Source organism: Ursus arctos, unplaced genomic scaffold, assembly GCF_023065955.2.
Source record: "Ursus arctos isolate Adak ecotype North America unplaced genomic scaffold, UrsArc2.0 scaffold_31, whole genome shotgun sequence".
NCBI lineage: Eukaryota > Metazoa > Chordata > Mammalia > Carnivora > Ursidae > Ursus > Ursus arctos.
In genome coordinates this window covers 6,875,395-6,903,027 of record NW_026622997.1, presented here as the reverse complement: position 1 = coordinate 6,903,027, position 27,633 = coordinate 6,875,395, and the positions used below count along the sequence as shown (strand labels likewise).

The 27,633-nt window shown below is 37.5% G+C and overlaps 1 protein-coding gene across 2 annotated transcripts in view; it reads left to right on the top strand.

Annotated features, from left to right (window-relative positions):
• The window catches only part of GMDS (GDP-mannose 4,6-dehydratase), a 596,567-nt gene that overhangs the window by 243,983 nt on the left and 324,951 nt on the right, over positions 1–27,633 (top strand). For both annotated transcript variants that reach the window (XM_026511368.4, XM_057305018.1), the window contains 2 exons: positions 26,245–26,437; positions 27,250–27,354. In XM_026511368.4, coding sequence (XP_026367153.1) covers positions 26,245–26,437; positions 27,250–27,354 — 298 coding nt within the window. The remainder of the gene's footprint in view (positions 1–26,244; positions 26,438–27,249; positions 27,355–27,633) is intronic.

Sequence of the window (27,633 nt, the reverse complement as noted above, 5' to 3'; positions counted from 1 at the left end):
TCCTTCTCTAACTTTCTTTTGTGGTACTTTGTCCATCGTGAACAGTCTTCTTTTTTTCTCATCTAAATATTTGCTGTGCCTGTAACCACATGCCACACCCAGGAGACTCTGAGCCTGTAGCAGGTCTGAGCATTTGGCCTGTTACGTCTGTGAGGACAGGTTAGGGCAGCAGGCCAGGTGTTTGACCCATGAGCAGAGGAACACAGGGGCTATTACTAGCTTTGTACGTGCTTTATCCTGGTTCAGCACAGAGCATGAAGCATACTTGGTATAGAAGAAAACATTCATAAGTGCTCTATAGTTTTCAAGAGTCAGTTATTTATGTTTATAGTCATAGTTTTGGCATATTAAGAACAGTTAAATTATATTATTTCTGGTGTGTTTTAAATGGTAGGGGAGCATTATAGAAATACAAAGAATTAGAAGATACTTATATTGCTAATCTTTGGTTTTCCAGAAAAGAAACTCACTTCCTCACAAAATACCTTACTGCTGAAATAAGTGTTTCTAATTGTTGGGGAGCTTGAGGAAGGGACTAGGACTTATTTTGTGACATCTCCCTTGTACACATATTCTGAGAGAAACAGGGAAAGGAAGCCTGAGAATGAAGAGCGGCCTTTATTCATCACACATAATATGACCACCTTTGTTCTTCTTCTGTGAAAGCGGGTATCCTTGGACCTCCGTTACCCGCCGTCTTCCATCCCCAGTCTGTTGCAGCAGGCGCCATCGGAAGAAGTGAGTCATCATCCAATGCCCGCAATGCTCTGGGCACTCAGAGCATATTTTTCAGAGACTAGACAAGGTCTCTTGGACCCTCTCAAGTTTTCAGAGTCAATTTTCTTTCTCTTTAATTTGTTACTCTGGGTGAAAATACTCATGTGTGAAAGCAGAGCCTTTCTTCTTTGGGAGTCTCTGGGTTCCCTGGTTACCCCAGCGCAAACCCTTGGTGTCTCTCTTCTTCCCCTAACCTTGACCACATACCAGCCTGGCCATTCTGGTGTAAGGCAGCAGTGTTTCCTAGGGGTTTGTACATGTAACTTTCTTCTCTCTCACAGCCTCTTTACCTGTTTCTGACCCCTCCCCACACCAAGAGTATGTCCATTTCTTATCTCTAGGATTCTCATTATTCAGCTTTATCCACTTCTTTTCTTGCCCTTTTCTGGCTATTCTGGCTTGAATTCCTAAAACGTACTACATTTAACTACTAGATTGTAATCTGTAGGATTTTGCTAAGCTCCCTTTCCCCATTGACCCTCCAATTCTGTCATGTGGAATAAACTCTCATGAACTTTCTCCATTCCTACTCTCAGGGATATTGTTGTAAGAAAATTCTGAAGTCTAATATAGGAAGACCACCCTTTCCATCATCATTGTCCACTACCCCAGCATCACTCTCCTTTAGGCAGGACTTGTCTGTCTAAGCACAGCTTGCCCGAGTCTGCTTGGCAGTTTCCTTGAAGCTTTGTGTTTCTCTTTATATGTATTATTTTTTTCCTTTCCATGTCATCTGTCTACATCTATCCTTCCTTAAAAGCTAGATCTAATTTTTTTTTAATATTTAAAAATCTATTCCTCATTTTAAAACATTGGTTTTTATTTTAATTTGCTTTTAACATTGACAATTTCATTGAATGACTGCAGTCATTTTACTCTGCATATTCACTTAGTATGAGATAATTCTTTGTTGTTAAATTCATTGTTGCAGATGGCATGCATGCTCCTAAAATTCACATGAGGGGGTGCTCCACCAGTGACAAACATGCTTTCAGGGTGAGATGGATAGGGAGCCCAAATTGGAGCGCGCTCTGCTCCTTGGACTGGGAGCCCCCACAGAGGGAGTGGCTTTTGTCCCAAAGGGTTGGAGCCCTAAACGGAGGTGACAAGGGTAGGTTGGGTGGGAGAAGTGGGAAGTAGTCACAGTGAGGACATATTAATTGCATCCTTTCTGTTTTAAAATTGAATTTCTTTCTTATGCTGAATCAAATAGGCTTATATGAAAACCAGACCACTGTTTATAATAGTGCATCTATGGGAAAATATATTCTGAATTATGAAAACCATCCTAGGGATGCCTGGGTGGCTCAGTCAGTTAAGCATCTGCTTTCAGCCTCAGGTCATGATCACCGGGGCCTGGGATCGAATCCCATATCAGGCTCCTTGCTCAGTGGGGTGCCTGCCTCTCCCTCTGCCTGTCTCTCTCTCTCTCTCTCTCTCTCTCTCTCTCTCTCTCTCCCCCCTTCTCCCTCTGTCTCCCACTTTCTCTCTGACAAATAAATAAATAAATAATCTTTGGGAAAAAAAATCCTATAATATGCTATTATAGGCAACCTGATCGTCAGTCACAGCCACCCTACTTTTAGAAAAAATGAAGCATCAACCTGGTGTTAAATTGCACAGAAAAGTTAGGTCACCAATTCTATGTGTCTACTTTTTGATTATAGAAAATATTATGTATTATGGTAAATATTAATGTAAAGACTACATGGATGTGTGTGTATGTTGATGGTGCTGTGTATGTTGGGGTGTGTGTGTGTGTGTGTGTGTGTGTGTGTGTGTGTGGTTGTGGTAGTAGTGGTTTGGTTGTTTCCCTTATATTATTATTTTTTTCCCTAGTGTTAATCCCACCTCCGCTGCTTATTGACTGTGACCTAGGCAAGCTCGTTAATTGCTCTAAGCTTCATTTTTTCCAGATGTAAAATAGATATAATAGTAGTCCCTGACTCACATACTTGTCATGATGCCTAAATGACAGGGCGCTGGTAAGGCACTTGGCCTGGTGCCTGGCGCATGGCAAGTTTCAAACACTGATTGCTATGACTTCCACTACAACTACTACTTCTGTAGATGCTACATTTCTCTTTTTATGTTTATTCCTTCTGCTCAGTGAAGCCTCACCTTATTTAAACATACAACGCAATATTCACTGTCTCCATTCTCTGCTTTGTTTTTCTCTATACCTCCTCTCACCATCGAACTTACTATAGATTTTACTTGTTTATATTGTCTATTTTCTTTGTCTTGCACTAGAAAGTAAGCTCTACAAAGGCAGGTATTTTTGCTTGTTCTGTTCACTACTTTATTCTTGTTGCTTAGAACAGTGCCAGAGCCTCATGAGTTGCTCTATAAATATCTACTCAATGAACAAGAATATTTAAAAATGATCAAATGGTAATTTTACAAATGTTATGACTCACTGTATCTGAAGCAAAAAATGAAAGTAAAATAAAATGAGAGAAATTTCCAGGTCAAAGAGACACTATAACTTTAGATGGATTTTAAATTTTGAGTATATTTTAAATGTATGTCTATAAATAGAAAAGAAAAAAATAGTTTTAAAACGGTTTTAAAAATTCCTTTCCCACATTTAGGCTCATTCTCCTTTTTCCCTTGACACAAAAAAGGAAAAACGAATGGGCTATCTTTTTACATCTTCATAGTAGTGTTCTCTGGTGATTTCTCAAGTCCCTTGTCTGCCCCTTAACTTCTGAGCAGCAGTTAAGCCGCTAGCACAGCTGGATCTGGCTTGTGTGAGCAAACTCACCATGGAGGGTACAACACTGTGTCCGTCAGCACAACTGTTTCTGGCCCCACTGTTGGTCAGCTTTTACAGTGTGAAGTAAAGAGAGTGGGGCCTAAACAATCCCCTTTGCAAAGGTATGGCATATTGCTGCCCTCTTACTCTCAAACACTGCGCAGTTAAAGCTAAGAAAGTTTTGAATAGTGGGTTTGAGATTATCTTGAAAAATCAATTGCTTTTACCAAATATCTTGACAGCGCCCAGATCCTTAAATTAGTAGCAATGAATGGAGAGGGAAATAAAACCAATGGCAAGTTTAAAGTTTTGTGACGGCGGTTTAGAGGCATCGTGATTCTTATGGTCTCATGAGGTCACTCCTTCACCCCTCATTTTGTTTTCAGATTAGTATTCATTAATATAAAATCTACCTTTATATAGAAGTTTGAAGGTAAACTATTAATAAAACTTTGCGGTTATGTAGCACTTCATTTTTAGGTACATATGGCATCTTTGATTCTTACTATATTTTCTGTTCTCCATAAGGTAGTGAAAGACTAGGTTTCATGGGGAAAACTAACACAGAAATAGTTGAAGCTTTTCACAAATGAAAGTTCGGAGCCACTGACAGTTGTAAGTTGAGGAGTGTCATAGCAGTGCCAGTGTCTGGCATAGATAGAGGTACACCTGCTCCAAATTGTATTTGTGCTTCCCTGGGTAGTTAATCTTGAAAGCAACCGTAATAATCTCAGGTGCATAAAGTAGGTAACAGTATCTCATTTAACTTAGAGAACTCCCAGCAAAGGTCCTTTTCTGGGATATTTTTAAGAACACAAAGAATGTCACTTACAAATTACCTGTGATTTAAGACTTTGTCTTGTTGTAATAAATCTTAAAAGAAAGTGACGTTCTTTTGAGTAAAAGAAATGCTAAAACTTGAAATAATTGGAACTCCCTAGTACTAGGTTGTCCAGTTTTCAAATCATCATAAATATGCCACTGTCCCCAGCTAAGCTTTGTGCATGTTGAAGTCACAGAGGAACAGAGTGGTTCTACTTATTGTATAGAAAAACACCATTTCCAAAATACTACCTCTACCATGTGCAAAATCTGACTTGTCCATATTCCTCCAAGGTAGGTTTCAAAACTGGTAAACTTCTGTTGCCTTTCAGTTCTTGAAGATCCCTGTCTTGGTAATCCAGCTTTTCCTGTTTCATTACTGATCATCCTTCCTTCCCTCTCTCTCTCTCTCTTTTGATGAAACTATATGTTTTCTGGCTGCATTCCTGACTTGGTGCTAGATATTGAGGTTTGAAGAAAGCTAAGTCTTTACAAAATGTACCCATTCTTTTGTCATCTCTTCTTGCTGTGGTGCATCTAAGTGTATTTTATAAAGATTTGCGCCTGGGTGTCTCAGTTGGTTAAGCGTCCGAATCTTGATTTCAGCTCAGGTCATGATCTCAGGGTCATAGGATTGAGCCCCGTGTTGGGGAGGGAGTCTGCTTGAGATTCTCTGTCCCACTTCCTCTCTCCCTCCCCCTGCTTGCTCTCTCTCTCAAATAAGTAAATAAATCTTTTTTTTTTTTTAAGACTTGTTCCTTTCTTCAATCTTCATATTTTGAGTTTTGCTGACTACATGTTTTATTTCCAGAGTCGGAATCTTTTTCAAATTGTTCTTGTTTAATTTTGCCTGTTTTTTAGCGGACATTATTTTTTTCATCATCTCTGTAAGATATATTTTAAAGTCAAGGTTAAATATTAAAGAGATATATTTATTTATTTTGTTTAAAGATTTTATTTATTTATATGACACAGAGAGAGGGAGCACATGTAGGGGAAGCAGCAGGCAGAGGGAGAGGGAGAAGCAGGTTCCCCGCCGAGCAGGCAGCCCGATGCAGGACTCGATCCCAGGACACTGGGATCATGACCTGAGCCGAAGGCAGCCGCTTAATGACTGAGCCACCCAGGCGGCCCTAAAGAGATAGACTTAAAAATCATTTTCAGAATGTGATATTGTTTTCATTTCCTCCAGAGTTAATTCTTCCTTTAATTGTAGATCTTAGTGGTTCTTCTTTTAACATTAATATGCTGGCCCATATTAAACCTCTTTCTGTCCTTATCCCTTATTATTGTTAATGGTTTTGTGGTGGCCACCACCCAGCCTCTAGAATATTCTAGCACAGAACCACTTCTATATTGGTGGCTTAGAGTTTCCATCCAGCTCTGATATTGGAAATTCGGTAGGTCTATTGAGTAGCAAACCTATCTGGCGTCTCTTGCAGGAGATCCTCACTTCAGGCTTGGTGTGCTGGTGTGTGCCTCTCTTTTTAGACAGTTAGCTTTATATTAAAATAAAAACTTAATAGTTTCAGGATGTCAGAAGCAGGTTTTTTTCATTTTCCTTTTATGGGCCAGAAATTCTGCCCCGGTCCTTCGTTTTAAGCAGTGTGCCTGGCCTAAGACTCCCTTCCCAGTGTGGGGAGAGAATGAAATATGTGAGGAATAAGAGTATACTTATCTTGATGAGCACTAAGTAATGTATAGAATTGTGGGCAGTATAGCCAGTAGTGCCTGGACAGCACTAACCTTCAGATCCAGCCTTGTCTCCTGGTTATATTACTTACTGCTATTTGGATAAAAAGCTTGAACATTCATTTCCCTTGCTTCTTCTAATCTTCATGTTAGTCAAATTGATGTTTGCTGGATACGTGTTGGTATCCTGAATTACATGAAGAGAAAGGACTAGAAATGACTTAATTTAGGAAAAGGAAACTAAGGCTTAATGGGGTTGATCTGTTTCTTGACAAAATAAGGACTAAAGCCTTAGCATTTTAATTAATTGTCATTAGTAACTTGTGTCATTTTCTTCTGGCTTCTCTTGTACTGATCACTCAAACAAAAGGGAATTACTGTCATCACAAATTAGTATTTCTCTGCATTTGAGAACTCATGAGTTCAAATTCTTTGGATTTTTGTTGTTGTTGTTGTAGTTGTTGTTTTCACCGAACTACAACTTGAATAATGATTATTTCCCCTTTTACTTTGTAGTCCATTTCCTTTTGTTTTCATTTCCTCTTTTTGCCTGAAGTATTGTACGTACAGTCCTCACTCTCTTTCATTCTTCTCCGTCATTCTCTCTGTCCTGCCTCACTGTCCCTGCTATTCTTGTAACAGTTTACAGAGCTCAGGGAAGTGGAGGTCCACTCACACTGCAGCCAGTATCCTCATGGACAATATTCAAAAGCAAATAAGACATAGATCCTGTTCAGTGTGACCTTTGTTTTCCTGTAAAATCTAAATTTTGTATTGCCGAGCAATTTCAACATGGAAAAAACCTGAAAACACAGCACTTATTTTTTTTCTTATTTTGAAAGTATGTGGCTAATGCCTTCTTATATGCCTTTTTTTGTTTTAGAAAGATACTACTTTTAAAAAATGTTTAATACCACTAAACAAATACTAAGAACATTTACAATGGTAATACTTGTATTAATAATGTTTTCTTCCCAGAGAATACTTTAATACATCTTACCGAATTGCCTTAATCTAATGCTTACATCAGGTTTGTTTCATCATTTTGTTATTGTAGAAATGATTCTTCATTAGAACTAACACATGAATTTAGAAAAAGGCATGTATAGAGGAAGGAGTAATTTTGAAATCACTGTCTTTTCTAAGGATCTCTGCCATATTTGATGAAATGGAAATACTCTGCTCTTATTTATTCATTCCCTCAAGAAACTCACTGAAGGCCAATTATGTGCCAAGCCCTAAGCTAGGCACCTATCACTGTTACTAACTTGGCCTCTGAAATTGAGGGTTTCTTTTATGCATAATACGCTTCTCAATAGAATGAGTTGCTCCAAATGAAGATTAAGTAAATTGTTCTTCAGATATCTCTCAGTTGAAGACAGACTTCTATTTTGTTAATTTAGCGCTTAATCAGACTTAAGTGAAGGGTGTGCCTCATCCAAGCCTTCTGGACTCCTAATGAGCTGGTTTATGGCCTTTCTATTCATATCCTTTATTATTCTACAAAGCCTTAGTCATTGTACCCACTTCCTGGCTGAAAGTTCACAAACCAAAGAAGTCTAACTTTTTTTTAACCCTCTCTTCATTTGATAGCTGCTCTGTTTCCTTTAAATATTTTCCTAGTGCTCTAGATATTCTTTGAGTTCCAGAGGACTTTCTTAAAATATGATTACCAGGACTTCATGGCCTCCCAGGGGTGCAAGAAGCATGGTCTTCAACAGAGGACACTATTTTCTGCTCTGCTGGCTCTGCTCTTTTTAGTGAGACTCCATACTTTATTGGCCATTTAGTGTCAAACCAAAGCCTCATGTCTTCAGGAAATATTTAGAACTCCGGAGGACATGGGTCCAATCATTCTTTTTTTTTTTTTTTTTTTTTAAAGATTTTATGTATTTCTTTGACAGAGACAGCCAGCGAGAGAGGGAACACAAGCAGGGGGAGTGGGAGAGGAAGAAGCAAGCTCCTAGCGGAGGAGCCTGATGTGGGGCTCGATCCCAGGACGCCAGGATCACGCCCTGAGCGGAAGGCAGACTCTTAACGACTGCGCCACCCAGTCGCCCCCAATCATTCTTTTTCTCTTTCCTGTATTAAATGCATTATCTTCATATGGTCCATTTTGAAGTGTCTTGCCGTTTTTCAGCTCCTTTAGGCAGCCCCATGAAATCTTGCAATTTACTATTCCTAGTGTGACTTTCCACTTTTCTGGAAAAACAACAAAAGCTTTGGAGATTTTTATAGTGTACCTCCTTTGCTAGATTGTTTCAAAACATTAAATAAGGACAGTCCCTAAACTAGCTACTGACAAGGATCTACTCTTTGTCTTTTGCTCTTCCTGCTTGTTTGTTTGTTTGTTTGTTTGTTTGTTTCTTTCTTTCTTTCTTTCTTTCTTTCTTTCTTTCTTTCTTTCTTTTTCTTCCTTCCTTCCTTCCTTCCTTCCTTCCTTCCTTCCTTCCTTCCTTCCTTTCTCTCTCTCTCTCTCTCTCTCTTTCTTTCTTTCTTTCTTTCTTTCTTTCTTTCTTTCTTTCTTTCTTTCTTAAGATTTTATTTATCTATCAGAGAGACAGCGAGCACAAGCAGGGAGAGTGGCAAGCAGAGGCAGAGGGAGAAGCAGAGTTCTTGCTGAGCAGAGAGCCTAATGCGGGGCTTGATCCAAGGACCCTGGGATCATGACCTGAGCCAAAGGCAGACACTTAATGGACTGAGACACTCAAGTGCCCCTTGCTTGTATGTTTCTATTCTTACTCTTAGTGTTCTGTCTAGAAGCTCCTGATTAGGGGTGCAGGGTACTGGGGGATAAAGCAGTGAGCTCACTGTTCGTGCCTAAAAGACACCGGGATATTCTCCCAGTGGCAGAGTTATTGTGATTTCTTTGTTAAATGCACTTTATTATTGTATTTGTCAAGGCTTTTGACAATCTAGGTGAATCACATCCATAGGTTTTCCCCATACTCCTCTTGCCTATGTGCTTATTTATCCCCTTAAAGAAATTTGCAAAAGTAATGAGACATATCTACTCTCACAAAGCCACTTTTATTTTCTGCTGTGACATTTCTTTAACTGTTCATTGATTCTGCCCATTACCATACACTTTGCTAGATATTTCACTATGAAAACAACATCCAGCAGGCTGGTGATTTGAGTTGCCCTCCAGTGTGACCATCAAGTTATCTTTTTATACATTAAAGTCCTATTAGTAATCTACTGGCATTTTCATCATACTGCATATAGTTTTATAAGATCACTCAGGGCATTTTAGTTTGGCTCTTAGATCTAGAACAGCTCAGTATTTGGCATTGTTCCTTCCTACTGGCTTCAAACAGCAGAACCCATCCTGCGTCTCCCACAGCAATAGAGAGAAAATTTCCTCAGCTGACTTCCGGGGGCCCCTGCATTCCTTCCTTACCTGCATCTCCCAGCAGCCCTCTCTGTCTCCTGGTGCACCTCTTTTGACTTCTCTTTGAACCTCACCTTTCTTTCTTGAGCATTATTTTTATTTTATTTTAGTTTTAACAAATGCATCTTTAGAAAAGAATAGACAAGAGAGAATAGACAAGAGAAATGGAGGCAAGGAAGGACAGAAAACAGTTTATTTACCCAAATAGCATGTTGCTTTGGTCTCTCTTGTATTGTGACTTACAAACATTGCATATGTCTGTTGCCAGTGGGGTTAAAGCCTCTTTACCTAGTTATTTGTCCTAGAGGACATTTGTTCCCATGTGGATATTGAGACCTCCATTATTGCCACCCAAGGCCATGTTCTAGTTTCTCAGACTCACTTAACCATTTCAGCAAGTCCTCTTTTTTTTTTTTTTTTTTGGTTCAGGTAATCTATAAATTAAAGAATGATTAGCTGTTTAGGTACAAGGGTAAATGCTTTGTTCCTACTTTAATGTTAGTAGTAGGGTCATTCCAAATGTAATTATAGTAGTCATAAAAAAGAAGTAACGCTTTATAATAATAATGAAGACTATAAGGTGTTTGCTGTGCTTCAGTTCCCTTATACACAACTGAAGTAACTATCCATTATTTTGTCTGTACAGGGAACACCCCAAGTTACTGAGTAGTAACTGACAGCAAGCATTAAATACACTAATCATCTCTGGCTTATCTTCAACAAATATATTTAATCCCTTGGTTTAATATTTTAAAGCTCTTCGTTAAGTGCCTCTGATTTAAATAATACCTCTATTCACTCCTGTGCCATCACCTTTTGTCAACAGAGAGCTTGGGGAACATTAGATCATTTTGTTTATGTGTGATCAAAATAATTCAGAAGATTAAAGTTATAAAAATTATAAAATAGATATCAATGCTAATTAGATTACTCATTTTGATTTGCATGTATAATGCTAGTGTTACATTAATGCCTTCGTGTACTCACATAGTTTCGATACTTAGTCATCAAGGTCAGGAATCTATTGAATATTTTAGACCATAGGATAAAAAGATGTAATAGTAATGCTTTAGGTTATATATATATCCAGAATCCAGAATGGCTGATCAGAGCTTATTAATGGGCTAAATAGGGGTTCTGAGAGATTTAGGAGCTTTTCTTCTGCTTCTTTTTAAAAATTCAGTTTATTTAACCAAAAATCCCCAAACAATTCATCTATTTCTTCCACCCTTCAAACCCCCTCTAGCCCTCCCTGTCCTCCCACCCCCAGGCCCTGTCCTCTTACAGCCAGCAGTCTGTTTTCTATATCTCTGAGCTTGGTTTTTGTTGCTGTTGTTGTTTTAGATTCCACGTATAAGTGAGATCATAGAGTATTTGTCTTTCTCCTTCTGTTATTTCACTTAGCTTACTGCCCTCAAGGTCCCATATGTGTTGTCACAAATGGCAAGATTACATTCTTTTTTATGGCTGAATAATTCTGTGTGTGTGTGTGTGTGTGTGTGTGTGTGTGTGTGTGTGTTTGTATACCATAGTTTCTCTGTCTATTCAGTTATTGATATATACTTAAGTTTGTTTCCATATCTTGGCTATTGTAAGTAATGCTGCAATGACATAGGAGTGCATATATGTTTTTGAATTTGCTTTTTTTTTTCTTTTTCTTTTTTAGAAGATTTTTATTTATTTGAGAGAGAGAAAGAGCACGCGCATGAGCAGGGGGGAAGGGCAGAGGGAGAGGGAGAAGACGACTCTCTGCTGAGCAGGGAGCCTGACTCGGGGCTCAATCCTGGAACCTGGGATCATGACTGGAACCGAAGGCAGCCGCTTAACCGACTGAGCCACCCAGGTGCCCCTATGTTTTTGTTTTCTTTGGATAAATACCCAGAGTGGAATTGCTGGATCATGTGGTAGTTCTATTTTAAATTTTTTGAGGGAACTCCATACTCTTTTCCGTAGTAGCTGCACCAGTGCCTTCCTGTATTCCCACCAGCAGTGCACAAGGGTCCCCTATTCTCTACAGCCTCACTAACACTTGCTCTCTTTTGACTTTTTGATAATAGCCATTCTAACAGGTGTGAGGTGATATCTCATTGTGGTTTTGGTTTGCATTTCCCTGATGGTTAATGATGTTGAGCACCTTTTTGTGTCCCTGTTGGCCATCTGTATGTCTTCTTTGGAAAAATGTCTATTCAGATCTTTTACCCATGTTTAAATTAGATTGATTTGGGTTTTTGTTTGTTTATTTGGCTGTTGAGTTGTATGAATTCTTTATATATTTTGGATATTAGCCCCTTACCAGATACCTGATTTACAAATATTTTCTCCTACTGAGTAGGCTGCCTTTCCATTTTGTTGACAGTTTCCTTCGCTGTGCGGAAGCTTTTTAGTTTAATGTCGTCCCACTTGTTTATTTTTGCTCTTGTTGCCTTTGCTTTTGGTGTGGAATCCAAAAAATCATCGCCGACACCAGTGTCAAGGACCTTACCGCCTGTGTTTTCTTCTAGGAGGTTTATGGTTTCAGGTCTTGCACTCAAGTCTTAATCCATTTTGAGTAAATTTTTGTGTTGGGTGTAATATAGTGGTCCAGTTTAATTCTTTTGCATATGACTGTCCAGTTTTCCCAATACCATTTATTGGAGAGACTGTCCTTTCACCATTGTATATTCTTGAAGCTTTTATCATACATTAATCGATCATATGTATATGGATTTATTTCAGTGGTCTTTGTTCTGTTGCACTGATCTTTGTCTGTTTTTATGCCAATACCATACTGTTTTGATTGCTATAGCTTTATAATACAGCTTGAAATCAATCAGGAAGCATGATGTCTCTAGTTTTGTTCTTTCTCAAGACTGCTTTGGTTATTATGGGTCTTTTGTGATTCCATACAGATTTTAAGATTGTTTGTTCTATTTCTATGAAAAATACCGGTTAATTTTGATAGGGATTGTATTAGATTTGTATATTGCTTTGGGTAGTATGGACATTTTAACAATATTAGTTCTTCCAGTCCATGAATGTGGAATACCTTCCATTTATTTGTGTCTTCAATTTCTTTCATCAGAGACTAGTAGTTTTCAGTATATAGATCTTTCACCTCCTTGGTCATATTTATTTTTAGGTTTTTTCTTCTTTTTGATGCAGTTGTAAATGGCATTGTTTTCTTAATTATTCTTTCTAATAGTATGTTATTTGTGTACAGAAACAAAATAAATTTTGTGTATTGATTTTATATCCCCCATCATTACTGAATTTGTTAGTTCTAACGGGTTTTTTGTTTTTTTTTTTTTTTGATGGAGTCTTTAGGGTTTTCTACATATAATATCATATCATCTGCAAATTGTGATAGTTTTATTTTTTCCTTTCCAATTTGGATGACTTTTTTTTTTTTTTTCTTGCCTAACTGCTCTGGTTAGGCCTTCCAATACTATGTTGTATAAAAGTGGTAAAAGTGGGCATCCTTTTATTATTCCTCATATTAGAAGAAATGCTTTCAGCCTTTCACTACTGAGTCTGATTTTAGGTGTGGGCTTGTTATATATGACCTTATTATGTTGAAGTACGTTTCCTCTTTACTCGCTTTGTTGAGTTTTTATTGTAAATGGGTGTTGAATTTTGTCAGTTGATTTCTCTGCATCTTTTGAGATGATCATATGATTTTTATCCTGCATTTTGTTAGTTTGATGCGTCACATTCACTGATACTGAGCAATCCTTGTGTCTCTGCATCTCTGGAATAAATCCCACTTGATCATGTTGTGTAAGCTTTTTAATAATCATTAAAATGCAGTTTGCTAATTCAGTTTACTAATATTTTTTTGAGAATTTTTACATCTGTGTTCATCAGGGATATTAGCCTTTTATTTATTTTTTTTGGTGGCATCATTGTCTGGTTTTGGTATCAGGGTAATGCTGGCCTCATAAAATGTATTTGAAAAAGTTTTCCCCGCTTCTGTTTTTTGGACATGTTTGAGAAATATTGGTATTCTTCTTTGAATGTTTGGCAGAATTAACCAGTGAAGCCATCTGTTATTGGACTTTTGTGTTGTAGGAGGGTTTTGATTACTGATTCAATTTCCTTTTGTAATTGATCTGTTCAGATTTTCTGTTTCATGATTCAGTCTCGGTGGGTTGTATGTGTTTAGGAATTCATTCATTTCTTCTAAGTTGTCTAGTTTGTTGTTTAATTGGTCATACTAGTCTCTTATGATTCTTTTTCATCTCTGTGGTTTCAGTTGTAACATCTTTCATTTTTTATTTATTTGAGTTCTCTCTTTTTTCCTTGGTGAGTGTAGGTAAAGGTTTGTCAGTTTTGTTTATCTTTAACAAAGATCCAGCCCTTAGTTTCATTGATCTTTACTGTTTTCTTCTTGACTTTTTAATCTCTATTTCATTTATTTCTACTCTAATCTTTGTTATTTCCTTTCTCGTATGAACTTTGTCTTTTGTTTGCTCTTCTTTTTCTAGTTCCTTGAGGCTGAAGTTAGGTTGTTTATTTAAAACTTTGTATTTCTTGAAATAGGCATTTATCACTATGAACTTACCTTTTAGAACTGTGTATGTTACATTTCCATTTTTGTTTGTCTCAAGGTATTTTTTCTTTGTTTCTCTTTTGATTTCTCCTTTTACCCATTGGTTATTCAGACGCATGTTGTTGGTTTGCCACATTTTTCAGTTTTCTTCATGTAATTAATTTCTAGTTTCATTCCTTTGTGGTCAGAAAAGATGTTTGATGTTATTTCAGTCCTCTTAAATTTGTTTTCTGGCCTAACATAGGATCTCTCTTAGATGGAGCTTTTCTTCTTTTACTACATTCTGAAATATTAATACTCTGTGATACCGCTGGGTATGGAGCAGACATTCTTAACTTTTCTTATGCCATGACTTCTTCAATAGTCTGGTTAAGACTATAGATGCTCTCAGAGTAATGTTTTTGAAAAGTATAAAGCAAAACACTTAGGATTACAAAGGATACTAATTATATTCATACATTAATATTATAATATTTAAAAGCCAGGCTTGTGATGTAATAATGTGATGTGATACATTATATAATGAGACCTGAAGTGACCACTGTGACTTCAAAGCAGTGATTGGCACAAGTGGTACTTTGGACCTTTATAGCAACTGTGCTGTTGTATAAAAATGTCTATCGTATCCACTGGTGGAAAAGTCATATGTGGTGCTATTACTACCAATGATTTTTGCTTATATTCAAAATTGAGAGAAATTCTAAATTTCAGATAGAATTTGATAAAAATGAAAGTTTATATTTTTCTTATCCAAATGAATATGTGCCTTCTTGAAATCTATCCATAGACCTTGTGGACCTTGGCTAAGCATCCCAATATAATGAATTTCATGAAGCAAGCTTGCTGGTTATTTCTGCTTATCTGTAAGAATACCTGCAAGTTTCTTGAAAAAATGGATAATTACTTCTGATTCTATTTTCTCATATAAAAATCATGACAGGTTTTCCTGTGTTTATCACCAGCTGATACAAATCTGTAAACTAGAAAAGAAAAAGTTGTCTGATACAACTGATTTCTGATAATTGGAGTCACAAAGTATTTTTAAATTAAGATTTTCTACAAAACTAAGAGACTTGTTTTAACTATTTTCTTTTTATCAAGTTGTGGCCATTCTTAAATGAGAATTCAAGAAATGTATTAAGGAATGGGATCAGATACTCTTGGAGGATACAGAATATGGCAAAGTACTGTGATTGAGGTGTTATTACTGAAGTGGGGGGAAAAACCCATTTCAGAAATGAAGATTTTCAGACTGAAGGAATGTCCTTGGGATAACTGAGCTTCCTTTTGGTATTAGTAAATGGGAGGAGTTATAAGATTTCGTAAGGCATTGCAGTGTGGTTGACCTTCTGCAGCAGGAATTGTGCTCTTCAAGAAAGCAAAAATGCCAGAAAACTCCAAGAGTAGAGTACCATATGTCTTTTCTACTCTGATTTGTAAAAGTTTCAATTTGCCTTTATGGGTAAAAATGTTAACTTGTGAAAAAAAATTAATGTTAGTCATTCATTCGTTCAACAGATCTTTTCATACCTTACTTTGGTAGTAAGCAATAAGGATGACACATGGAAAACTCTGGTCCCTACAGTGTGGGAAGTGGAAACAGACAAAAACAGTGTGGTGTTGCAATGACTCTCATCCGAGTTGCTATAGAGCATGGTGTGTCTAGGGATCGTTCCCTTGTTCTGTATAATGAAAGTTCTGATTCCCTATGGGAGTCCTTACTCAGAGGATTTCAAAAAATAAATGGAAACTACATATTAATTTACACTGAGCATACAAAGGTAAACAAAGATGTCACATTTGTTTAGTCTGGCAGGAGTTTATCACTTCAGTGAGGTAATAACCTTATGATTATTTGATGCCCCAATTTGTAATCATCAAAGGTTTTGAACAAAACTGTAAGTACAGTAGAATAAGGAAAAATTGTATAAAATCAGGTTTATAAATGTGAGGAATAAAAGTTTCTGAGCTGGGCCTTGGCTGTGCTGGGAGCAAATGGAGCTGAGACTAGGACTGTCATGCACAGCGAGAAAGCTCTGGTAGAAATGATCCTGTTCTGGAACCATTGTTGCCTCCTCAGTGCCTGCTGACCAAACTCCAGACCCACATAGGAAGCCTGTTCCGGAAAGGCCTCTACTGGTGTGTACAGAACAAGTACCTTCTGATTCTTGTCCTTTTCTCCATTGAAACTGGAGACTTGTTATTTCCCAGACATGGTCAGTGCATCTTCCCTCCCTGTGCTCTTGCTGATCCATCCATTAGAATGCTTCACATCCTCCCATCTGCACTTGGCTTATGTGGGCCGTCTCCACCCTGATCCCTTCTTTGATTTCTCGTTGTCCTCTCACCTCCTTTAGGTCCCTCTCCCCTACCTGGTTGCACACACATCTCAGCCATGCCTCTCTTAGTCTGTATTGCATCCATTACCCGTAAGGCAGGTGAGAAGGACAGGGGTCTGTTTCTTTTTACCTTTGTATTTCCTATAATCAGGACATGCTGCCCTGCTGCTTAGGGAAGGTGCTTCTAAAACGGATGCACCCTCTCTGGATCCCCTCAAGGAAGCCCTTTTCCACCCACTGACTTGCAATTCTTCTGGATCCACACTCTTATTGTGGCTCTATTAAAATAGATGTGCTTTAAGTCCTAGCTGCTATGTAAATGCCAGCTTTGCTGGATTTATGCTGAGAATGACTGATTCATGGTGGAAAGTAATGTTTTATTGTTCTCATTGATTAATAACTTTTGCTTGTAGATTCAAAGTCTTGAGGAATGGTAAAATAGTGCAGGTGCTTATGTTAGAGGAAGTGTTCTTCTGGTCTCCAGTTATCTTTTCCCATGTCTAGTTCTTTTGCCAAAGCAATCTTTTTTCTGAGGCAACATTTTTATTCAGGAAACTTTGGCTCATTCACTGAGATTTTAAAAATTTCATATATTGCATATGTGAAGTTCACTGCATTGTTAATTGTATAATAAGGTCATTGAGAAATTACATGCCCAGACTTCAGTTTTAATGCCACCTTATTCATTCAAGTAATATTTTTGGAGCAACTTCTATGTGGCAGGGATTCTTCTAAGTGGTAGGAAGCATGAGCGCTTTCAGGCCAGCTAGACAAATGAAGACATGAGCAGTCTTCATTACAGTCGGATGTGCTGGGTACTCTGAAGAGAAGCATGCAGTGAGAAGATGGAGTGAAGGGAATTATTTGTTCAAGATGGCAAGGTCAGGGAAGGCCTTGTGAGGGAATGAAAGGAGGGGAGTGAGCCATGCAAATATCTGGGGGCAAAATGTTCTGAGTAGAGGGGAGAGTGAACACCCAAGCCCTGAGGCAGGGCTTGCTGCGAGCATTGAGGGACCCTACTAGGATTGGTGTGGGGGCAGGTAGGGAGTGAGGCTGGAGAGGCCAAGTCATGTGGGACTTGTAGGCAGCATCATTGAGCCATAAGGACCCAGACAGGCAAATGACATATGTGGTCTAGGGTAACGTATATTACAAATAATTTTGTGTTTCTTTAAATTCCTCCATACATTTTTCTTTTTGTTTCAGCTGAAAAACCTGAAAGAAGTGAGGCCTTATTCATCAATTTGTTATGAAATTCTCTTCTACTGTTTTTGACATATTTTTCCTTACTAAAATTGTTATTGAAATATGTTTTTCCAGTTCATTTTACTTTAGAAGATAATAGTTCCGTTAGTATTTGTAGGGTAGTTAAATATATTTCATTTATTTTGTTATAAGTAAGTAGAGCTTTTCTTCAAATAGCTTTTCATTTTTAGATTTTAGGTGCATTTTGACCTGTGTGCCACTCTAGGGAATTTAATGGTGAACAGAAATAGTCAAGGCCCTTGCCCCTATGAAGCTTGCAGTCTAGTGTGTATGTGCAGCGGGGACGATTTTTGTTTTTTTCTTTCATCTCAGCTTTTGCTTTTAGTAGATTTCAGAATTCTAAACATGTGTGCTCTTTAATCTGTGTTTTGAAGGAAGAGAAAGTATGAGGGAGAATCTGTGGGATAGTTTTGATAATCTATTCACACTGGACATTCTCTGGTGACTAGAACCATCTGCATCACTACAGACTAAAAAAATTAAATCCTAAGCTAAGGTTTGGTGCAGGGTTATTCCCTAAGTATTCTCATTATGAAAAAGAAAAACTAGTCAGCATAAAAGAATAAGGATCAACCTAAGAATGAGTTTGAACGCTGAGTGGGCCTCACCTGAAAAATTCCAGAATGGTTCTTAATCAGCAGTTTCTCAGGCAATATCAGGAAAGATCTCCAGTTCAAGGGCTGGAATGTTCTTGGGTAAGGAATCACAAAGTGTGACATTTCTGACCTCAAGTATTCAATTTTGGTGATCATTTGTAATAGGTAAAAATGGGAGCACTCCAATCACCGCCATATGAAAACCACTCTACTAATTGAACACAGTTCATGTTCTCTTATAATCTGATATTAATAACATTTTAATTGTCATCAACAATACATTTTTCTTGTCCTACTGGGTTTGAATGTCCTCCTTCAGCTCTGCTCAATTCTTATGTTGTTATAAAATGAACATGTATTTATAATGACTTTGAAGAGGCAAGAGGCTTTAAGGATAGTGGAGTTATCATTATTATTTGCTTTATTTGATATGAGGCCTAGCGCAGTGAACCCAGGCCTGCTATGATAATAGTCTGATACAATTAAAACACTTCTAGAATTTACATTCCAATCTGCAGTCTGTGTAAAATTTCAATGCATACCTTCAGTTCCTGTCTGGGTCCCACACAGACTTTTAGGGACCATTTTTAGGTTTGTTTTTGTTTCAAGAAAAGCCATGATTTACCACTCATATATGACTGAGGATAACTCTGAGGATATCTTTTTATGTCTTTGAATGTGATAAGAGCAATTTGCTTTATATTTGAACTTGAATTAACTATTTTTCTTTGACTCTAAATACTTCTGTGGTTCTGTAAGGCTTTACTACTCTTCTCTGAAACTGATAGTGTGTTACAGATGAGTATATCCCACTACAAAGTCTTTGGCTATTTCAATAACCCATTTTTTCCTACACTGACTTCATTAATTATGATCTGAGATGGTTCTCCTTTACTCTGAATTCTACCTCTTTATATAGTGTAGTGTTTAACCATTAAACCTTTGTCATAGTTGTTATACTAAAGCTTTGAAATTTATATAGAGTTTTGTCCATCTTGCTTTTTGAAATTTTACCTATTTCAGTACTATTAAATTATCAACCTTTTCTATCATTCTGATAGCCTAGGTTTTTTTTCTACTAGTTTTTATATTTTTATTTTGGTATTTTATATTTGACATTTAAATTTCTCATTAGTTTACATGCTGTTTTCATTCAACAAATACTATGCCAAGCAATGTTTCAGGCATGAGGGATACTATAGAGAATAAAATAAAATCCCTGCCGTCAAGGAGCTTACCATTTGATGGAGGAGATAGATAATAAATAAGTAAACAGGTAAAATAAAATATTAAAATGAAGAAGAAATGAAGCAGTGTGCAGGCCTGGACAAACATAGAGATGACAAAGCATTGGTGTTTTAGATAGAGAGGAAGGCAAAGAAGGCTTTTTTGAGGGGTGACATTTGAACAGAGATAGGGAATGAAGAAGAGAGATATTGAAGAAGGATGAGCATGCAAACATAGAGGGGACACAAATGTAAAGGCTTGAGGCAAGAGTTAGCACTAGTCTAGGGACAGCAAAATGGCCAGAGAAACAGGGTCATTAGTGAGAGACAAAAGTAGGCAATGAGATGAAGTACTTGGGGGCCAAGTGGAAGGAGGACTGTAGTTGAACTAGTAGTCACTAGGCTACTGCTGTAGACCTGGCGAAAGGTGATGGCAAATTACATAAGGATGGTGCAGATGGAAGTGGGAAGAAGAGTGATTTCTGTGAACGCTGAATAACAGAGCGTCAGCCATGAAGCCCATGTTTTTGTTTTGAACAGTAGGTAAATGGGTACCATTTACAGAGAAGGAGAGCCAAGGGAAGAACTTTGGTGACAATGTCCAGAATTCTGTTTTGAGCCTGTTCAGTGTGAAATGATATGAAGCATAGACAAGAAGAAATGGGGGGCTGCTGCTCAGGGCAAGGCAGATCTAGAGATGGACCTCTGTGGTCACAGGCACAGTGATACTGATGCAAGGCCCTGGGCTGAGACATCTCATGGTAAATGGGAAGGAGAAAAGTTCCAACACCAAGCTTCAGGGTGGGGTGGAGTTGACAGGACAGCACAAGAGCCTAGCTGCCAGTGAAGTGGAAGAAAATTAGAAGAAGGTAGGGTTCTAGAAGTCAAGTGAAGAAAATATTTCTTGAAGGGGAAGGTAGGGAGTGATTGTGTAGGCTTGGGTGTATCAGCCTTATTTTTTTGTTCCTCTTAGGTAGTAAGTCCATATGGTTAACTGAGCCTCCATGCCTCTGTAAAAGCAGCTCTGTTCATGATCAGAAACATACTCCATATTCATCCTATAATTTTGAGGAGATATGGAAGAAATAGTGACAGACATATTTTTAATTATTTAATCTTGGCTCCAAGATAAAACTGTGGTTTAGTTCAGGGCTCAGAGCTCGGAAAGCTCTTTCCATAAAGGGCCAGATAGTAAATATTTTCATTTTTGTGGAAGATATATTCTGTGTCAAAACTACTCAACTCTGTTGTTATAGCGTGAACACCATCATAGAAAACGTATAAATGAATGCGTGTGGCTGTGTTCCTATAAAACTTTATTACAAAAACAGGCATGGGAATAGATTTGGCCCATGGACTCTATGTAACTTTCCAGACCCCTGATATTTTGGTGTATTTCAGAATCATATTTGTAACCATGAGAAGTTTACCAAGCTACAGTGAGAGTTCTAGTCTGATTTTTTTTTTTTTAATGGAGGTCAGTGAATTTGTTGCTTTATATTATAAAACCTTGTGAGCAATTAGATTTTATTAGCCAATCGTGTTCTCCGGCATTTCGAACATCAAACATATGCTTAATTCTTGATGAACTTGCCTGAAAATCTGCACACATGGAACCCTCCTGCCCTATAATTCCCATTCCCCTGTCTCATTTACTTTCTTCAGCCTAAATGCTTTCAGTTCTTTTCCATGATTTATATCCTCTGAATAAGGACCTATTAATTGTCTAAATTGGATATTCTAGCATAAGTAGAAGCTTTTAAGTTGTGCAAAATCTCCTTGTGCTGTGTTCCAGTGATGGGGCATTTACACAAGAACCCTTGCTTTACTGTGAATATAACATACAATTGTATAATATATGTAACATTCAATAGAAGTTTAGTATGTGGCTTCATCACTTGCCTGCAGCCTTCTGTGCCTCACTTTTAGCACTTAATTGTTGTTAGGATTAAATAGTATGTATATGCAAAATGCTTAGAAAGTGCTCAATATTGAGTACTCAACATATGCTACCTTTTCTTTTCATATAGCTCTTTAGATAGTTATGTATCTAAATGAAAAAATAGCCAAACAAAAGGAAAAATACCCAACATTCTCTTCACTGTTGAAACTTGACTAATGCCATCAAAAAGACTCCAAATGTGATTGGATATGAATGTATACATAAAAAAGATTTGAATACTGGCTTGGTAGATCCTTAGTGTTAGAAAGGATCTTGACGGTCACCAAGTTCAAGGTTTTCACCTCTGTAGTTCATGAATCCTTAGAAAATGTAGGCAACACGGCAACTCCAGGTGCATGTACACTTGCACATATGTGTATTTCTGATTCTAGTCAGAGAGTTTGAGGCTTTCATGACATCCTCACAGTCTGAGCCTCAGAAAGGCCAAGCCCTGCTTTTGTGGTGAGCACCATTCCAGTCACAGAGGCCCAGATTTGCTGCTCCCTACTTTCAGTGTGACTTTTATCAAATCCTCTCTGAACCTCAGGACTGCTTTCTGTTTCTCCTAGAATTGTTATAAAGCTCCAACAAAAGCACTTTTGAATTGTAAAGTGTCCTATAAATATCCAGCTGTGGCACTGTACTATGAGAAAACTACAGCTGGGAAGGGTGGTTGAGTGGTCTGCCCTAGAGCTGACAGCAGAGCCCTGACACCCCCATCTCCTGAGGCCCACTCAGCACACTGTCCCCTCAATATGAGGCCACACCTTTTTTTTGAGAACAAAATGGCCAAATACCAAGACCATTCAGTGGAAAAGATTAGCCTTTTCAACAAATGATGCTGGGGTAACCTGACATCCATGTGCAAACAACTAATTCAGACCTCTAACCTATAACATACATAAAAATTAGCCAAAACTGGATCGAAGACCTAAAAGTAAGAAATAAAACTATAAAACTCTTAGAATAAAACATAGGAGTAAATCTTCATGTTCTCGAGTTAAGCAAAGCATTCTAAGATATGACACCAAAAGCATAAACAGCAAACGAAAAATTAGATGAATTGGACTTTTGTACTTCATAGGACACCATTAAGAAAGTGAAAACTGTTTGTGCACCTTAAATTTACATCATGCTATATGTTAGGTATATCTCAATAAATCTGGGGAAAAAAGTGAAAACTCTCATAACAGGAGAAAATTGCAAGCCATGTATCCGGTAAGAGATTTTTATCCAGAATATATAAAGAACTTTTATAACTCAATAATAAAAAGACAAATAACCAATCTTAAAAATGGTAAAACTTCTACATAGACATCTTTCCAAATAAGATATACCAATGGCTAATAAGCACATGAAAAGATGCTTAACATCATTAGTCATCAAGGAAATGTGAATCAAAACCACAATGAGAAATTTGTGTGGAACCTTGAAAGAATCCTAATAACCAAAGTAAAATCTTGAGAAAGAACAAAGCTGGAGGCATCATGCTTACTGATTGATTTCAAGCTGTATTATAAAGCTATAGCAATCAAAACAGTATGGTATTGGCATAAAAACAGACAAAGATCAGTGCAACAGAACAAAGACCACTGAAATAAATCAATATACATATGATCGATTAATGTATGATAAAAGCTTCAAGAATATACAATGGTGAAAGGACAGTCTCTCCAATAAATGGTATTGAGAAAACTGGACAGTCATATGCAAAAGAATTAAACTGGACCACTATATTACACCCAACACAAAAATTTACTCAAAATGGATTAAGACTTGAGTGCAAGACCTGAAACCATAAACCTCCTAGAAGAAAACACAGGTGGTAAGGTCCTTGACACTGGTGTCGGCGATGATTTTTTGGATTCCACACCAAAAGCAAAGGCAACAAGAGCAAAAATAAACAAGTGGGACGACATTAAACTAAAAAGCTTCCGCACAGCGAAGGAAACCGTCAACAAAATGGAAAGGCAGCCTACTCAGTAGGAGAAAATATTTGTAAATCAGATATCTGGTAAGGGGCTAATATCCAAAATATATAAAGAATTCATACAACTCAACAGCCAAATAAACAAACAAAAAACCCAAATCAATCTAATTTAAACATGGGTAAAAGATCTGAATAGACATTTTTCCAAAGAAGACATACAGATGGCCAACAGGGACACAAAAAGGTGCTCAACATCATTAACCATCAGGGAAATGCAAACCAAAACCACAATGAGATATCACCTCACACCTGTTAGAATGGCTATTATCAAAAAGTCAAAAGAGAGCAAGTGTTAGTGAGGCTGTAGAGAATAGGGGACCCTTGTGCACTGCTGGTGGGAATACAGGAAGGCACTGGTGCAGCTACTATGGAAAAGAGTATGGAGTTCCCTCAAAAAATTTAAAATAGAACTACCACATGATCCAGCAATTCCTAAGGAAATGAAAATACTAACTGGAAAAGATAGCTGCATCGTCATGTTCATTGCAGCATGACTTAGAGTAGCCGAGATACGCAAGCAAACTAAGTGTCCATCGATGGCTGAAGTATGGATAAAGCAGATGTGGTGATACACACACACACACACACACACACACACACACACACAATGGAATATTAGTCATAGGGAAGAAAGAAGGCCTGCCATTTACAACAACATGTAAGAACCCTGAGGGCGTTATTATAAGTGAAAAAGTTCAGACAGAGAAAGACAACTATTGTATGATTTTACCTATATATGGAATATGAAAAAGGAATGGAGAAAACAAACACACTCATAGATATAGAGTTGCCAGAAACAAGGGAGTGGAGGTGGTGGACAGTATGTGAAATGGGTGAAGGTGGTCAAAAGGTACAAACTTTTAGTTGTAAAGTGATTAAGTCATGAACATGTATAGTATGGTGACTGTAGTTAATATTGTATTATTTGTGAGTTGCTAAGACAGTAGATCTTAAAAGTTATCAAAAAATTTTGTAACTGTGTAGTGATGGATGTTAACTTATTGTGATCACTTCATGATACATACATAAATCATTACATACACCTGAAACAAAGATAATATGATATGTCAATTATACCTTAATAATACAAAAAAACCCTAGTGATATGCAGTTTCACACTCAGTAGGATGTCTAAAATCAAAAAGACCACAGTGAAGTATTGAGTAGGGTGTGGAGCAATTAGAACCCGTTATTACTGCGGGTGAGAATGTGAAATGGTGCAGCCACTTTAGAAGGCAGTGTGGCAGTTCCTCGAAATGTTGTATGTTGTATACAAATGATTCTACTCCGAGGTACATGTCCAAGAGAAATGGAAATATGATATGTGAAAGAAACCAGTCACAAAAGGCCACATATTATGATTCCGTATATATGAAATATCCAGAATAGATCACTGCATAGATACAGGAAGTAGATTAGTGGCTGTGGGTGTGTGATGGGAAGATGGCAAGTGATTGATAATGGGTACCAAGTTTCGTTTGGGGATGATGAACACATTCTGGTGATTGTGCAATGCTGTAAATATGCTAAAAAAACAGTGAGTCATAAACTTTAAAAGGGTGAATTTTATGGTATGTAAATTTTATTGCAGTAAACTGTTATTTGAAAAGAATAAAGTAACCCCAAATTGTGCTTTGTTGGGTTTGAATGATTGGGGATAAAACATACTTCTATCCTGTTTTATCACACAGCTGCCATGAGTTTTACTGACAGGCTTATTAGATAACATGCATGTGGTGGTCTTGAGTCAGGTCAGCGGTCAGCTGTCCCCCAAGTTCCCTAGATACCCTGCGCATAGACAGAGCAGCAGCTTGTGCCCGGGTGACACTCAGGACTACCAGCAAAATGGGTCAGTAACCTCCTCGCCCCAGAGCAGGATTTTTCCAGGTAAAGATTGAGGTCATTCACCAGGCAGCAGGGAAGCATCTGTGCATTGTGCCCAGCTGTATTTGGCCTGCAAATAAACCAGGGACAAAGATTTTCAGTCTTAAAATTTGTTACCTTTTAATATTAGGTTAACTTGTGTATTATGTTTAGAAATAATTTAAGAAAAAAACATATCAGTCACATTTATTTCTAAGGAATATGTTAAGAAACTGCAAAATACTGAATTATTCCTTAATACCCTCTTTTTGGAAATTATTAAATTCTATACATTAGCATCTTACTCTATTCAATGTGTCTCATAAGGAAAAGATTATATATACATGTAATATACTAAAAGGTAATTCTTATATTTTAGTTAAAAATAGAAAATAAAGCAATCTTTTTAAAAATCAACTGTGTCTAAAGCACATGTTCTCAAACTTCTCTGAGAGTTAAAGTCAGCTGGGCCTTACTATAAATGTGGATATCCTAGGGTTCCATCCCCAAGAGATTGGTTCATTCTGAATTTTTAGAAACCCCCCAGATGATTCTAAGGAGCAGAGGTTTGCACTTTGAGAAACGCCACCTTAGGGACTTCAGCCTAGGATTGTTCTTCATTGTGGCGCCTGCGTGGCTCAGTCAGTTAAGCGTCTGCCTTCAGCTCAGGTCATGATCCTAGAGGCTGGGGGTGGAGCATTGGGCTCCCTGCTCAGCAGAGAGTCTGCTTCTCCCTTCGCCCCTCACCCCGCTTATGCTCTCGCTCTCTCTCTTGCTCTCTGTCTCTCAAATAAGTAAATAAAACCTTTAAAAAACAAGAATTGTTCTTCATTTTACCATAGATAATTAATAGGTATTTAAGATATTTTTCAACCATTTGATGTTAGAAATAGATGACATTCGTGCTCTTATTCTGCTATTAGAGAATAGTATTTTGTCACAAACATAACATTTGTAAGTATGTGAAATGTAAGATGTGTTTGTTACCACTGTCAGCATCTTTGTTGCTGCTACCCATTAATGTGGTACTGTCTTCACCTGCTATTTCCAGATTTCTTTTGACCTGGCTGAATATACTGCAGATGTTGATGGAGTTGGCACTTTACGGCTTCTGGATGCAGTTAAGACCTGTGGCCTTATCAACTCTGTGAAGTTCTACCAAGCCTCAACAAGTGAACTCTATGGGAAAGTGCAAGAAATACCCCAGAAGGAGACTACTCCTTTTTATCCTCGGTCTCCGTATGGTGAGAATGCATGGGTATAACCTTGTGCATGCGCCTTGTTCTCTTGGCATGGGACATGTGTGTGCTTCTGCTTTAATTCCATTCCTGTCTCTCGTCTTAAGTCATTTGACTGTGAGATTAACACTAAGATTAGACTAAAATGACTAGACATTGGGAAGCATAAGGTTATACACTGCTCACTCTAAGTACTTGGTGCTGCTGCATCCAGGGTGTAATTACTCACTTCAGTGATGCATGTTATCTAGCCCTTCTATACGGATAGACCCACATGACTTTTCTTTATTTAACTATTGTGAGATTTGCTAAAGTGATAACTTTCATGTTTTTTATTTCCCCAGTGGAAGTTTCCCTGGGTTCAGTTTTTTTTTTTTTTTAAAAAGGGGGTTTATTACATCTTGTGTATTTGTAAAGACTTCACTGATCAAACTTCTAAGCATCTAGAATATTAAGATTTCATATTTTTTTCGCTTTCTAATTCCTTAAAACTAGGAAAAAGGAAATAAGACCTTAGGTCACCTTGATACATTGCACACAGTATCATCAAATCAGTTAGATTGTGGAAGACAGAACTGTGGGTATTACAGAAGTAAAAAAAAATCTTAAATATTTTCTTGTGCACATGGTTGACTGGCAAAGGAACCTTTAGTCTTCGGTTTTGTCTTATATCTTTTTCTAACTTAATATATTACAAAGTAATTTTTGCAAGTTGTTACTTGTTTAAGATGAGTAAAAATCACTGTCTTTTATAATAAGACACCGTCTTTTATAATAATCACTGTCTTTTATTTGCTTTTAAAAAATTATTCCAACAGGGGCAGCTAAACTCTATGCCTATTGGATTGTGGTGAACTTCCGGGAGGCATATAATCTCTTTGCAGTGAATGGCATTCTCTTCAATCATGAGAGTCCCAGAAGAGGTCAGTACATATGTTAGTAGACAAGAGAATTTCACACTTTAACAATAACTAAAAAAGTTATATGTTACATTCTGCATATGTACTGTATAGACTAGGGAAAACTTCACATCTGCTTTTAACTACAGTTGGCCCTTGAACAACAGCGGTTTGAACTGCGCAGGTTCACTTATAGATGGATTTTTTTAATAGTACAGTACTGTAAATGTATTTTCTCAATATTTTCTTTTTTCTAGCTAAGTTTATTGTATGCATACTGTATATAATACATATAACATCCAA